At 28.9% G+C, this 16,772-nt stretch overlaps 1 protein-coding gene across 1 annotated transcript; it reads right to left on the bottom strand.

Moving 5' to 3' along the window:
* Nucleotides 1-358: 358 nt before the first annotated feature.
* On the bottom strand, nucleotides 359-10,154 carry LOC111040570. The gene is made up of 10 exons (XM_022324504.1): nucleotides 9,380-10,154; nucleotides 8,702-8,920; nucleotides 8,469-8,620; nucleotides 6,381-6,615; nucleotides 6,115-6,267; nucleotides 2,509-2,588; nucleotides 2,098-2,256; nucleotides 1,007-1,261; nucleotides 730-895; nucleotides 359-614 (listed from the first exon to the last, which is right to left on the bottom strand). Exons 1-10 carry the CDS (start codon nucleotides 10,152-10,154, stop codon nucleotides 508-510), a joined length of 2,301 nt encoding a protein of 766 aa, XP_022180196.1. The 3' UTR covers nucleotides 359-507.
* Nucleotides 10,155-16,772: the final 6,618 nt, after the last annotated feature.

Raw genomic sequence — 16,772 nt, 5'->3', positions numbered from 1 at the left:
ACATGACTATCATTTGTATTAAATACTTGTAGACATTGAGATGGACTTTGTTCAAAATTTGATGTTGAAATAAGGTTCATCATATTTGTTTTTACTTCTTTTTTTAGTAATTTTTTGAAATGACGGTCAGTAACTTTTCCCAAATCTTTTTTTTTACGCTGAAAATATGATGTTAAAATTATTTTATTTATTTTTTATTAGTATATGTCTTGGTGTTTAGACAATCAACTAGCAATTAGCAATTATTTACTTATAATATTAACATTTTTTTTACTATCCAATTATCAAAATATGTAGTTTTGTGCATTAAAAAATTTAAAATAATAAAAAAAATATCTATTGATGCTTGTTTCAAATTAATTTTATTAGGTAATGATAAAGTAAATAGTTATGTACTTCAATATAAAAATCATAATAAAAAAAAAACTTGTACATAGTAATCTGGCCTTACAGAATTGTATATAAATAAAAAAAAACATTACAACTGGGAATAGTTAAAATATTTTACTATTTTGATCTAGAAAATCTTGTGTTAGCATGGCGTAACCAGTCAGCCACTATTTTTTCGAATTCCGAATCAGTGTAGGTATTGGAATAATGTTCTTTAATAACATCTTTAAAAACACAAAAATAAAATCTATTAAAAACTAGTAAAATATTATAACTTTTAAAGACAATATTGTATAACAATAAAGAATAAACCTAATTTAAACCATTATAATTTATTACTTTTAATTGAATTCATTAAACCAGAATCTCCTATTCTGGTATCAATATTTTTGCCACGACCAGTCCAGGAACATTTTATCGCATATTGGTTTGTGATGAGTTTTGACAAAACTCTAATGACATTGTTTTTAAAATTGGTCCCACCGATTGTTTTTATAAAACTTTTCTATAAAAATATTATATACTATACATTTTTAATTTTAACTAGATATTTATACTATTTGTTAATAGCTATACATTATACACAATACATGAATGTACATATATAAATACCTACCAATTTTTGAGTATATTCTATTTCGTTTATTATATGATCCTCTACTAATTTGTAACCATCACCATTTTTAATATGAAATTGTGCAATAAATTCTGGATCCAAATACATATCTCCTCCAGTAGAGTTTACTTTTTGATTGGTTTCCATTATTTCAATTTTTGCCAATAGACGTTTTAACATAAAATTATTTTCAATGATTCCTTGATTTAGTTTTTCTAGTATATCTGTATGTTGAGGGTCCATACATGTTTTAGACTACAAATGTTTAAATAAAATAAATGTTTCTATTTTATTATTATGCCCTATCTCAAATCTGATTATATAAACATTTATTTCAAAACCATTATCTACTAAAGACTTAAGGTCTATAATAAATGCATGCAAATAGGTACTGTTGAACGCAAGGAGGTTTTTTCATTCCATGATAAATTCCAATAGGTAAAACCAGATTACTCAATACTTAAAAATTAATTATCGAAACAAGAATCGGCCATACCTGACTTTTAGAACTTTTAGCAAGAGGTAAGCCATCTATATTAATACCCAGTTTTAAGGGGATTGTAACTACTTATATATATATACGATTTATATGCATTTTTTTTGTACCTTTGTGGGTAATAGATAAAATACAAATATTACTTTGGTTAAAATATATTAATTTTCAAATATAAATTTAAATATTTTATTGGTTAATTGTTAATATACCATATTATGTTAAGCCTACCACATTTGTTTTGTATGTGCAACTGTGCAAGTAGTCAACACTTGTATTATATGCTTATAACTTAAACATAAATAGGTAATAATAAAAGTAGTTACATTCACCCCCCTCCCCACAAAAAATCTAGCAAATCAGTATAATACACATAAATTATACATAAATTTAAATGGGGTAAAAATAACTAGTCAAAATTGTACATTTTATAAGATTGGGTCATTATTTTTTTTCATATTAGTTTTTATTAGAAATACCTATTATATTGCAGTTGAACACTTAAAATTACTATAAATTATTTATTAAGTATTATTTATTAGGTACTGAACTTAATCAGTAAATTAATTACTATTTTAATAATTAATATTGTAATTACCATTTGCTTGTCAGAGGCTTGTGAATCAGTGGTTTCTAGTAGACTATTATTTAGTACATATGGATATGGCATGTCATACTGATTAAAGCCATAATCTTCCACGGTCTCTGGAACTTCCAGGATACTATTAGTTTTAATACTTGGTATCTGACTGGAATTCTTTGGAATTATAAAAAAAATAAAAATTATACAAAATAAAGTATGGTTTAGGTATTGAGTTAAGGTTTGATATTATGTATTTATAATTTTGAATGATTAAGATAAAATTAAGTTAAACTTAATTAAATCATAGTAGGTATAAAAAATACTGTAAACCCTAAATTAAAATATAGAAACTGAGAGAAACCATGTGATTATTATATCTTGAACCAACTTAAAAAATTATGTGAATATATAGCTTTTATAATTTTCCATTTGCTGATTGGAATTAGCAGTAGATAATATTTTGTGTGTATTCTTCTCTACACCCTTCAGCTCCAATATATTATATACTAAAAAAAATAAAATTGTTAGTTTTTTTAAACCGTCATTACAAATATTTTCATGTTATATACCCCATACCCCATAATATATATATAATATATATACTTTACCTTCTTCTTCAGATTCAGAAGAATTTGAGTCCTTATTAAAATGAGATTTTTGAGCATGGCTACATGGCTTTTTATTTTTTAATTCATCGACTTCGTTCGCAGATGAGTCTGAGCTCAAAACAAATTTGTAATGCCATGCTTTCTTGAAATTAGCTATAATTGAGATTTGTAATGATTATTTTTATTAGTATTGTGTTATTATTATAATTATTGTATATTTTATGACTTGGAGCTGTGTAAATTATATGGATAACAGTTATACTTACTAAATTCTTTACCATTATTTGCCAACCGAATCTTATAGCTTGGCCAATCAATCTGAGGTTCACTTGCTATATTAATGATGTCACTAGTAACAGTAGTCGGTGGTGGTGGCCATTTACAATAAATAATAGTCCGGCCATCTGGACTTGATGTCCTAATCAACCAATTTGTTGGTACAACACTGAACTCATTTGTATCCGTAAAACTCCCTATAACCCATCTTTTGGTTTTTGGAACCTAAATTGTATTAAAATATTAGAATAAATAATGCATTTTTTTATTAGGCTTCAAGATAATAAACTAATTATTTTACTTATTTTAGGACATTAGCATTTAGCAATATATAACTGAATAGGTAAAAAATATGTAAATAGGTACTAATTTACTTACAGTAGGTACCTACTACAGTACACCTACTAGCACGCGTTAATAAAAGCACACCACCAAGTAATAATTTTTAATAGCATCCTATTTAGTATTTTATATAAATTAATGTAACTTACCGTTCTACTAGTAGATTGGATATCCATCATGTATTACGTAGGTAATAAATCGGTAATAAAGCAAAAATATTAAAATATAATAAATACACGGCAACAGTGTAATGTGAGCAATCACAAAAAGGCAATGCAAAAATGTTATGTGTGGTGACTGGTGTGTGGGTATTTACATAGTGTCTTAGCGAGCCGCGCAGCAGTCACGTCGGGTGGGATATGTTGACAATAAAAAGTTAAAAAATATATATAAAAATAGCACTATATTTGTCTATTTTTATAAATATAATTATAATTGGAAATTTTGTTATTATAATATATTTATAATTATTATTAAGAGGACGCCACAACCGCATGTGTTGTCTCCGTCTTACAAACGCTTAACATACCAAATTTACGCTCAGCAGTTCACGTTTTATGCCGTTAGCTTAAAAATTAGAGTGAATCGACCTATAATGAAACTTTATGTTAAGAACTTTACCTATGTTTTGTTGGAAGTTTTTTTACAATAATTCAGTTTTTAAGTGAGTTATGAGCATTTTTAATTTACATTTATTTTACAAGCATACCTCGCTTAAAAACTGAATTGTCGTAAAAAAACTTCCAACAAAACACAGATAAAGTTCTTATCATCAAGTTTCATTATAGGTCGATTCACTCTAATTTTTAAGCTAAAGGCATAAAACTTGAACTGCTGAGCGTAAATTTGGTATTTTACTCGTTTGTAAGACTGCGACAACACATGCGGTTGTGGCGTCCTCTTTATTGAAAATATAAATCGTTTTCCATACATTACTACGCTGTTTCTGCGATGTTACAGATACTTGTTTAAGAGATGTTGAAACATATTTTTACGTCAACGTTTCTGGGATGTTTATATACAAACTTAAAATATTGGTAAAACTAAACCGTTTAATATGATGTCTTGGTAACGTTGAGGTGCGATGTTGGCATTGCAACTTAAATTAGACATCGCTACAACGTTCTGTAACCTAAAATGCACAGTGGGTTAATATTATTTTTAAATTATCAGTGATGATGGAAAAATATTAAACATAATTATAAAAAATTGAGCTGTTTTGGAAACGAATTACAACTAAATGATAAACGATCAATAAAATATAAATATAAATTGATAAATGATTATTCTTTGTGTTAGTATGCAATCTTAGCCAAATTTAAACTTAAAATGTCTGTTAAAAATATAACTGTATTCATACATTTTTTTAGATTTAGTTGTTGAAAAAACTGCTTAAGTGGTACCTTATAAGGCCTTATATAAATAGGGCCCTATAAATAACCTTATAAAAAAAAATTGTGCCCATGTATTTTTATATTTTTCAACTACTATTGTAACAAGTTATCAAGAGTCCTGTATTAAATTTTCATGCTTTTTGATAAAATCAATTTAATTGACATTTTTACCAAAAAAAAAGGAAAATGGAAATGATCGTCAACAGCCTAAAACGAGTTAGAATATTTTGAAAGTCTTATCAAGTATTTGAATTTATGAAATAAACATTTGGTGTACATTTCAAGTGTCTGCAATTATTCGTTTTTGAATTACAACCAAATAAGAAAATCGATACTAGAGAAATCGAGGGAATATCCAATGTTGTAAACATTTCAACTTCAAACGTTCATAAAAATTGAATTTGACTTTCCGGTAGAAATTTTTTTTTTTGATAAAGATAGACTAACTTGTAAGAAATCTTGTATTAAATTTTTAAATCTTAGATATAAATAGAAAATTTTTAATGAATTTCTAACTAAATATAATTTGCTAATTTTCATGATTTTTAAGAATTTTGTCCAAATTCTAAGTTTAAACGCTCATAAAAAATTATTGTGGATATACAACGTTCAACTTTTTTTAAAATTTCCATTAACAACAAATGACGAAGGACCTTGTATAACAATTTCAAGATTTTCATAATAGGGAAAATTTTTTTATCGGTTTAAAAAAAAACCAAATAATAATCGAAAATTTCATTTGCCTATAAAAATAGTTCAACACAAATCAAAATATTTTGAAAATGTTATGGTGTTTAGAAAATGCTTACACAAATATTCAGTGAAAATTGCATCTATCTACGGTCGTGCTATATTTGAATCCATCCAATGATATAATATTATGAGTATCAGAGTATCATTGTGTACGAAAACTGATTCTGAGCGGAAACTGTCTATCAGCATGTATTAATAAGTATATTTTATGATACTATTGTTACTATAATAATAACAAAATAACTAATTATTAAAATAATTAAAATATTTGGATTTTATAACAATGTTAGGTTCAAGAATAATAAGACCAGAAAAATTACTAAAATTTAAAAAAATAGATAGTACTATAATCGTGAATCAAACCGATTTATAATCTATGTTATCTATGGTTGGCCATGTGTTGTTGTTGTTATGAGGGGACTTGCCGACTAACAGTGAAGCTACAAACCACAGAAAATTTAAAAAAAAGGGAATTTCTCGGTATGTGGCAGCACGTTTAAAATTCAGAAATGTCGGACGGTTTTTCGATGAGCCTTAAGATTCCCTTCTGTTTGTTCTGTGNAAAAATAAAATTGTTAGTTTTTTTAAACCGTCATTACAAATATTTTCATGTTATATACCCCATACCCCATAATATATATATAATATATATACTTTACCTTCTTCTTCAGATTCAGAAGAATTTGAGTCCTTATTAAAATGAGATTTTTGAGCATGGCTACATGGCTTTTTATTTTTTAATTCATCGACTTCGTTCGCAGATGAGTCTGAGCTCAAAACAAATTTGTAATGCCATGCTTTCTTGAAATTAGCTATAATTGAGATTTGTAATGATTATTTTTATTAGTATTGTGTTATTATTATAATTATTGTATATTTTATGACTTGGAGCTGTGTAAATTATATGGATAACAGTTATACTTACTAAATTCTTTACCATTATTTGCCAACCGAATCTTATAGCTTGGCCAATCAATCTGAGGTTCACTTGCTATATTAATGATGTCACTAGTAACAGTAGTCGGTGGTGGTGGCCATTTACAATAAATAATAGTCCGGCCATCTGGACTTGATGTCCTAATCAACCAATTTGTTGGTACAACACTGAACTCATTTGTATCCGTAAAACTCCCTATAACCCATCTTTTGGTTTTTGGAACCTAAATTGTATTAAAATATTAGAATAAATAATGCATTTTTTTATTAGGCTTCAAGATAATAAACTAATTATTTTACTTATTTTAGGACATTAGCATTTAGCAATATATAACTGAATAGGTAAAAAATATGTAAATAGGTACTAATTTACTTACAGTAGGTACCTACTACAGTACACCTACTAGCACGCGTTAATAAAAGCACACCACCAAGTAATAATTTTTAATAGCATCCTATTTAGTATTTTATATAAATTAATGTAACTTACCGTTCTACTAGTAGATTGGATATCCATCATGTATTACGTAGGTAATAAATCGGTAATAAAGCAAAAATATTAAAATATAATAAATACACGGCAACAGTGTAATGTGAGCAATCACAAAAAGGCAATGCAAAAATGTTATGTGTGGTGACTGGTGTGTGGGTATTTACATAGTGTCTTAGCGAGCCGCGCAGCAGTCACGTCGGGTGGGATATGTTGACAATAAAAAGTTAAAAAATATATATAAAAATAGCACTATATTTGTCTATTTTTATAAATATAATTATAATTGGAAATTTTGTTATTATAATATATTTATAATTATTATTAAGAGGACGCCACAACCGCATGTGTTGTCTCCGTCTTACAAACGCTTAACATACCAAATTTACGCTCAGCAGTTCACGTTTTATGCCGTTAGCTTAAAAATTAGAGTGAATCGACCTATAATGAAACTTTATGTTAAGAACTTTACCTATGTTTTGTTGGAAGTTTTTTTACAATAATTCAGTTTTTAAGTGAGTTATGAGCATTTTTAATTTACATTTATTTTACAAGCATACCTCGCTTAAAAACTGAATTGTCGTAAAAAAACTTCCAACAAAACACAGATAAAGTTCTTATCATCAAGTTTCATTATAGGTCGATTCACTCTAATTTTTAAGCTAAAGGCATAAAACTTGAACTGCTGAGCGTAAATTTGGTATGTTACTCGTTTGTAAGACTGCGACAACACATGCGGGTGTGGCGTCCTCTTTATTGAAAATATAAATCGTTTTCCATACATTACTACGCTGTTTCTGCGATGTTACAGATACTTGTTTAAGAGATGTTGAAACATATTTTTACGTCAACGTTTCTGGGATGTTTATATACAAACTTAAAATATTGGTAAAACTAAACCGTTTAATATGATGTCTTGGTAACGTTGAGGTGCGATGTTGGCATTGCAACTTAAATTAGACATCGCTACAACGTTCTGTAACCTAAAATGCACAGTGGGTAAATGTTGGTCTGCAGGGAACGTTTCATCGCAATGTTACATTGGAACCTAAAATGTACATAACTCATGTTTTTGTGGAACATTACAGAAATATTCAGGGAATGTACTATTCGTATGTTAATATTGGAACTTAAAATGTATATTCCTGAAATGTTTGTAACAGTTTCTTGCACGGTGGGTAGGATAGCCGATAGGTATTAGCGCGTAGGAATTACGGCCCGTTTAGGTAGGTTACTCGCCGATCGAAGTTCGATACCCGCATACGGGTTTATTTTTTTGTATTTTTTCCAATTATTAGTAATGTTTCAAAGGTATGTTGTACAGAGGTTTCAATAAAACGTTCTAACTATGTTTACAATGAAACACAAATATAACTCTTTATAACAAACACTATATTGCAGTTGCAGGTATGTTAGAAATCAACAGATCTATAATGTTGATGATTAGGTTGCAAACACCGGACATTAGCAGTATCAGGGACATCACATAAACGCAAATTCAACATGCAAATTGATGTTGCATATGTTATATGGAAACATACCTTGTATGTTTATAGTACACATTATTGCACAGTGGGTAGTACTAACCTCCTTATAGCAATTTCCATTGGTTTCCTGTAGATCTAGTTCATTTGTCACATTTTTGTCGGTTGAATATGTAACTTGTGTTTCTGGGGTTATATTCAATGGATCAATATCGCTAGTGTTGTATAATATACCATCAATTTCAATTGGAATGTCTAAAATGTTTAAGTTTGATAACGAAATATCGGAATTTGATAGCGTATTCTCGATTAGTTGTTCCACTGGTTCTGTATTACATTCAATCATTCCTATTCTTTCATCACACATATTTAAAAGTTGTTCTAAATAATTTGGCTTTTTTTCCAAATTATTTTTACCCATGTTTGCTTCTAATAAATAGAGTAAAGTTTTTTTTGTGGTGATAAAATCAGACTTTGTCGGTACCCAAGATGAAGATGATACTGGTTGTTCATTGCTATTTAAGCTATCGTGTTCACTATTATTACTGCAGACCTCTTTAAAACGATTAGAAATGCATTTGTTGTAATTTACGGCATCAGGATTGAATGGGTATAGACCACAAACACGAAAACCATTTATAATAGATTCAATAGTAATATTATCGAATGCTTTTTTAAATAGTGTTCCGAAATTAGATTTAGTTATAATTTTCGCGTGTCTATTAAAGCGTTCTTCATCATTATCTTTTTTATTTTCACGAACAACATTTTTCCAAAATGATTTTAATGGCTTGAATATTGATACATCACATGGTTGAAGAATGTGTGTGGCATTTGGTGGTAGACAAAAAATGTGTATTTCTTTTTTAACACAATACTCAGATAGTTCTAGACTAAGGTGACTTTTATGCCCGTCAAGAAAAAGTAACACAGGAAATTTAACTTGTCTATGAACCAGATTATGATAGAGAGAATTAGCAATATATTCGAAAAATGCAGGTGAAACCATCCTACCGCTATCAGAACGACCTATGACATAGTTTTCGGGTAATGTACTTGCAATTAGTTTTGGTATCCTTTTATAGGGGAACATTATCATTGGTGGAAATTTATAGCCATCTGCGGAAAAAGTGCATAATACTGTTATACATTCTTTTTCTGAACCTCCACATATTTCGTAAAAATCTGGCATTTTTTTAGGACAGAGAAGTTTACCACTAACAGGACATGTTTGCATGCCTGTTTCGTCACAATTGAAAATTCTAGCAGGGTCATCAAATATATCCGTACAATTTTGTTCAGTTATAAACTTTTGGACCTCACAAAACCATTCCCTTATCTTTTCTTCGGTGACTGCAGCACGAGCTTTCGATATAATTTCGGTATTTCGTTTGGTTATTTCACTATGTCTTTTCAAAAACAGCTCAAACCATTTAGAGCCAAGACGATTATTTGTAAAGGGATTAGGTCTTTTACATGCATTTAAAACAAGTTGAACAGAATCCTTTACTTCCTCTGGATGAACCGGAAATCCAACTTTAGCAGTGCTAACTATCCAGTTTACTATTCTAGTCTCTTCTTCGCAAGTTAAAACGGTTTTTGGCCCTAATTGACGACTTAAAGGTACTTTTTTATTTATTTTGTTACTCAGGGTACTCTTGGGAATATTATACAATTGAGATGCTTTATTTAAAGACAAATCTTTACTATTCACTGCATTTATAGCTACCAACAAATCATTTTCAGTGTAATTAAATCTGCAATATTTTTTTTTTGCTACTGGATCCATTTTAAACTAACCTCTAGGTATATCTGCCTACAAATTAAAAAAAAGAGACAAAATGTAAAAATGATTATATATATATATATATATATATATTTAATAATATATATATAAATAGCTACCTAATCAAAATTATTAATTACCAATAAATAATTATTCATAAATTATAAATTTTGAGCAGGCGTGTTCATTCATTGGAAAACGTAATCGTAATGATATTCCAATGAATGAACACCCTGTTCAATCACTGGCTAATCATCATATACAATTCTTTGTGCGAACACGCAAAAAAACAGTCAACAAATATTTAAATCATTAATTTGAATGCAAATTTAAACTCTATGGATACAATACTACAAAATGGTATACTATTTCTTACCTTTAGTATTCAATTAACGGTAAATAATTACGTTTATTTGATAACAAGTTTCGATAATCCTTATAAGAAACGTTGATATGTGAAAGTGATAAAAATTGGAGGGAAAAAAAGTAATATCATTATTTCCCAAGGATTATTGCCAAAGTCGGTCGCACAGTGTTGCCATCTTTGAATATTTATTTATATATTTAAATTATCGGTTTATATTAAATCACTATGTACACTTAGTTATAACAAATAATTGCACAAGGTGTTCATTCATTGGTATTGTTCATTCACTAGGTGAAGTTACCCTACTGCTATTTTGTCAAATTATTATCTAAAATAAAAGCTAATGCCTCGTCTGCTGTGTAGGGTGTTATTCCTATCGATAGAGAACTTAAATAAGCTTTTTTTATTTTTGTTGACCTAGTTGGTGTAATTAAAGATTCTTTTAATAACATAGCAGTGTTTCTCTTACCCGATTTTTTCAATTTACTCTGAGCAGCATAAACTATTTCTGGGGACGAATATGATTTTAATAAACCTTTAATTTTTCTATTTTTCGATTTTTCGGTACATTCATCAAATGCCTTAGGTGGTCGGCCAACTGATAAACATGAAGTAGAAGGAACTGAAGGTTGAATATTTGGCATTATAAATTCTGTTTCAAGCCACTGTTTATTATTTTTGTATAAATTACTCAACTTTCTAGCACTTTTAGCCCATAACCTTGTCAAAATTACTGCAAAACTACGAATTTTTTAAATCACAAGTTTTTCATACATACTGTCCCAATGTTCTCCATTATATATTTTATTTTTTAATAAATTTAAAATAAATAGCCTGGATTCAATACTTTGAGGCTTTAAAGGGCCTACATCACGCAAACATTTAAAGAAATCTTCATATGTGTAATTTTTGATTTTTTTCTCTACACTAGAACTAGCTGTAAAAATAAAAATATAAACTACAGCTGCAAATGGCTGCAAATGAAAGTTATACCATTTAATCTATAGGAAGTTGTACTATTAGAGGATATTACTCGTGAATAGTTACTATTAGTTACTTTTAAAAGACCTTCCATTGAAGTTTAATAATGAAGTAAAAATTCAAGTTTACCAATTTGATTTAGTCTATTGAACCTATTAATAAATTAAAAAATATATTAATCATAAAATATTTAACTTACCTTTTGTATCGACTTCCATTGTAAAAAAAAAAATGTCGAAAACACTTAATATTGTACTCACAAAAGTTGCCTGAAATACATGTTGAACGGTCGAACAGGTAATGACATAAAATCAAACTACTCGTGTAATCATATTGTGATTACAGTTCATACTTTTTCGTTAATTATATTGTGTACTATATTTATATTTGATAAGGTGTATACAACAATTATATAATACTCTCAACCTTTCTAAAAATATTTTAAAATAATACTTTTGTCCGCCTAAAATTGCATTTCAGACCACTGTGCTACGTTCCGATACGTTCCGGAAACGAACTCGAGTGTTCAAGATGTTTACGATACGTTAAATCGTTACAACCGTGATACGTATCTATTCTTACCGGGTTCTGATGTCGGTACGTGGCTTACGGTGCGCCCGTTCGACCCATAGAGTAACTATAATATAATAGTTACTCCATGGTTCGACTTTATCATTTATAATTTGGCGGGAAATTGGGTTAATATTATACATTGGTATAATTATATTGTAAAACATATACGTATTAGATTAAATATAGTATAGAACCTCAAAAAGTTATTTGTTATTTGTCAAGAAAGATAAATGAATGAGTTATCTTTTTTTAACGAAGAAGCAATTTTTATTTAACTATGGAACATATAATGGATGAAGATGAAACAATTAACGTTTATGTGAGTAGAACCATTGATTATATATACTAGTATACGAGGTGTGATAAAAAAATACCCGGACTGTGTTAATAATATTTATATCAATTAATATAAAGAAATTCCGATAATATCATTCGATTAAGTAACTTCTAACGAGAATTTGAGCGTTGGTTTGAAATCGATAACAATATTTATTTTTATTTTATGTTATTTATATAAAAACATGCTTCAGTCTTGTGGCGAATTTCGTAATGGAAGGAATAGAAGAACAACGTGTGTGCGTAAAATTTTGTTTTAAATTAGGAAAAAGTTCGAGTGAAACTTTTGAACTTTTGCAGCAAGCTTTTGGAGATAATGTTCTGTCTCGGACAACATGTTTTGAGTGGTTTAAACGGTTTAAGGAAGGTAGAACATCCGTCAAGGATAACGAACGACCTGGTAGACCATCGACCAATAAACAAATGAAACTGTTGCTCGTGTTCGTGAAATTATTCGAAATAATCGTCGATAACTATCAGAGAAATAGCAGAAGACGTCGGAATATCTTATGGTTCGTGTCAAGAAATATTAACAAAAGAATTGGGCATGAGCCAAATCGCAGCCAAATTTGTTCCTCGCCTCTTAACCGATGAACATAAACAAAACCGAAAGACCATCGCTCAAGAACTTTTTGAAAGAACAGAAAGTGACCAAGACTTTTTAAAAAATATTATAACAGGGGATGAAACTTGGATTTACGGGTATGATGTTGAAACCAAGCGTCAATCTTCACAGTGGAAGTCAGCAAATTCTCCTAGACCAAAAAAAGCAAGGCAAGTGAGATCAAACGTGAAAGCGATGTTAATCACATTTTTTGATTTTCGTGGTATAGTTCATCGTGAATGGGTACCTCAAGGACAAACAGTAAATCAGCATTATTATTTAGAAGTCATGAAAAGATTACGAGAAAATGTTAGGAAAAAAGGCCAGACAGTTGGAAAAGTGGTTCCTGGATGTTGCATCACTATAACGCCCCAGCTCACAGCTCATTACTCATTCGTCAGTTCTTAGCAAAAAATCAGACTCCAGTATTTCCACAACCACCATACTCACCCGACCTGGCTCCGTGCGACTTTTTTTTGTTTCCAAAATTAAAATCAATGCTCAAAGGACGTCGTTTTCAAACAATTGATGACATTAACCCTTTGAAGCATGGTGGTATTTATTTTATATCACTTTTAGAAAAAATTATTCTACTCTTGCACGGTGATATAAATTTACTACCACTATAGTATTGTATTCTCTTTGTTGCTATAATTGACTGGTAGATGGCGTAATCGTCAACAAAATTATTTCTTATCGATTAGACAGAAAAACATGTCGATAAATGTTATCACATCTCAATTAACAAAAATCATTCATTATTTAATTATTATCAATAAAACTTTGCGATTTGTTTGTTCTATGTGGTTTATAAAATAGTAAAGAACCTATGCAAACTCAAATAATAAAGACAAGTATCAATTTAACATCAAAAATTTATATATTCTGATGGTATATTATGTATACCACTGTGCATCTATAACCTAGACTGTGTCATTTCTAACATTTTTTGAGGTTTTTTTAGTTTTTACTTTGTTATAAATTCGTTTTTACAGATATTAATATGGCTCGTATTTTAAATGATGATATAGTTAATTGCATATTTGATAGTGATGTAGAAGTTAGTGATTTACCTTCAGATAATGATAGTTATGTGAACGATGAAGATGATGATCCTAATTTTTTACCTTTTACAACTTCTAATATCCTCACTGCAGTTGATTATAGTAGTTATTCGAGTAGCGAATCAGAAGTTGAAGTACCTATTGTATCTAAAGTTAAGAAGAGAAAATATACTAGTAAGAATACAAGTAGTGTAGTCAATACTAATAATTTGAAAAATGTATTACTTCCTACTACCTTTGATCAGCCTTCTGTAATATTATCCACTCAAACTGTTGAGTATCCATTTGTTGAGCCTAAATGGGATAAACAAAATGAAGTTTTTACTTATCCAGTATTCTTATCTGACTCAAATTTATCACCAGATTTACTTTCAATGGAATATAAATCACCTTATAACTTATTTCTACAAATGTTTCCAGATTCTCTTATTGAAGTTATATTATTTCAAACAAATTTATATGCACAACAATCCCAGAAACCATATATACCAGCTACTAAACAGGAACTTAAAACTTTCTTAGGTCTAAATATTTTAATGGGTTTGAAAAGACATCTTATAGAGATTATTGGAGTACAGCACCAGATTTGAATGACTCATATATTTCAAAACAAATGACAGTAAATAGGTTTGGATGGTTTTTAACTAATATTCATTGCAATGATAGCTCGTTAGAATCCAAACGTGGATCACCAAATTTTGATAAATTATATAAACTTAAACCGGTTATTGAAAAATTAGGAGAATGTTTTCAAAAATCCAAAAATTTAACTCAAGACCTTACAATTGATGAATCTATGGTAAAGTTCAAAGGTCGTTCAACTCTAAAACAGTATATACCACAAAAACCAATAAAAAGAGTGTATAAAATATGGATGTTGAACGATAAAACTAAATACACATCAACATTTCAAGTTTACACTGCAAAAGTAGTTGGTTGTGTGGAAAAATTATTAGGAGAAAGAGTGGTAAATGATCTTGTAGCTGGATTAGATGGTAAAAATCATATTTTATATATTGATAACTATTTTACTAGTTATCCTCTTTTTCAAAGTCTAAAAAAAAAAATATATTTGACTGTGGTACAATTAGAAGCAATAGAAAATACCTCCCAGATTTTTTGCCAGATAAAAGTTTAAAAAGGGGTGATTTTGATTATTCTGTTAATAATGATAATATAGCACTATTCAAATGGATGGATTATAAACCAGTTTATTTGATATCTTCCTTACACTCTCCAAATGACACTCATGCAGTAAAAAGAAAATTAAAAGATGGGAGTACTACCATGATTCCTTGTCCAGATGTCCTTATAAGCTATAATAACAATATGAATAATGTAGATGCATTTGACCAGCTGAAAGCAGCTTATGGTATGAATAGAAAATCAAGAAAATGGTGGCATAGGCTGTTTTTTCATTTTATTGTCATGGCTATTGTAAATTCTTTTATACTTCATCAACAACTAAAACTAGAAAAGATTTCACTAAAAGACTTTCGTAGGAGGGTAGTTGATGGCTTGTTAGCTCCAAATCAGCGAAAAAAAAAATCACTCCATCCAAGTATCTCATCATAAACCACATGTAGCACCAGAAGTACGGTTTGAGAGTTCTGCACATCAACCTACTCGTGGTACACTAAGAAGATGTGCACTATGCGGCACAAAAGCAAAACAAAAAAGAACTGAATGGTTGTGTGAGACATGTAACATTCCATTATGTTTGGGGAAAAAAACTGTTTTTCATTGTATCATAAAAAATAAATTGAAAACATAACATGTTACAATACTATTTTATTATTCTATTCTATAAAAAAAAAAAAATACTTATGTATAATAATTTTATTTTATTAAAAAGGTCGTATTTTTTATTTTTATGTTTTTTACTAAGAAGCATTCTAACAAAGGTCACACATATGATCAGCTTTATTTTATTATTAATATTTTTACTATAAACTGTTTATTATTATAAAAAGGAATTTTTGGAAAATTATTTTAATTGATCTTGGCATTATAAGATAATAAAGATTTATATTTAAATTATGAGGAAGGTAATAGTTTTATTTTTATTACCAAACATAATATACATATTGTTATGATATTGAGCGATGGATAATGCATGGTGGTAAGAACGGTATACCACGTCCTGTTTTAAGTACTAAAGTTTTATTTTTTATTTATTTTTTCATTTTTTTCATAATATGGTGTAATTAAATAATTGAAACACAACGTCAAAATTAAAAAAATCAAAAAAAAAAATCCTGTGCTTCAAAGGGTTAAACAAAATACAGTAATCGATCTTAAGGACATTCCAATTAGTGCCTACCAGGAATGTTTTCAAAAGTGGAAAAGAAGATGGCAGCGGTGTATTGCTTCCCAGGGAGATAATTTTGAAGGTGATAATGTGTATTTAGAATAATATTGTCTTAATAAAGTTTTATTTGAAAAATCCGGGTATTTTTTGATCACACCTCGTAGACACATAAATAAACTTCGTAATAATATAGTACTACAGATTGTTGTTTTGTTAATTATTTAGAAATGTAATGATTGCACTGAGGCATGTTTCGGTACAGAAAAACACATTTGTAAGAGTAAGAACCTTCCAAAAAGAAAAACAAATCCAGAAATAAGGAAGCTTTAAAATAAAATAACTTACCAATAGCATTAAATTCAATACATTTTATGGAACGAATGCA

This window comes from Myzus persicae, unplaced genomic scaffold, assembly GCF_001856785.1.
Source record: "Myzus persicae strain clone G006 unplaced genomic scaffold, MPER_G0061.0, whole genome shotgun sequence".
Classification (NCBI taxonomy): domain Eukaryota; kingdom Metazoa; phylum Arthropoda; class Insecta; order Hemiptera; family Aphididae; genus Myzus; species Myzus persicae.
This window is presented reverse-complemented; position numbering and strand designations above follow the sequence as displayed.

Bases quoted from the DNA above. Each gene is read 5' to 3' on its own strand.
- LOC111040570 (XM_022324504.1), bottom strand. From the start codon at position 10,154: ATGGATCCAGTAGCAAAAAAAAAATATTGCAGATTTAATTACACTGAA. The intron at 2,257-2,508 runs GAAAATTATAAA...ATAATTCCAAAG, and splicing joins CTAATTCCAATCAGCAAATG to AATTCCAGTCAGATACCAAG. The intron at 615-729 runs GTAATAAATTAT...GTGTTTTTAAAG, and splicing joins TTTAATGAATTCAATTAAAA to ATGTTATTAAAGAACATTAT.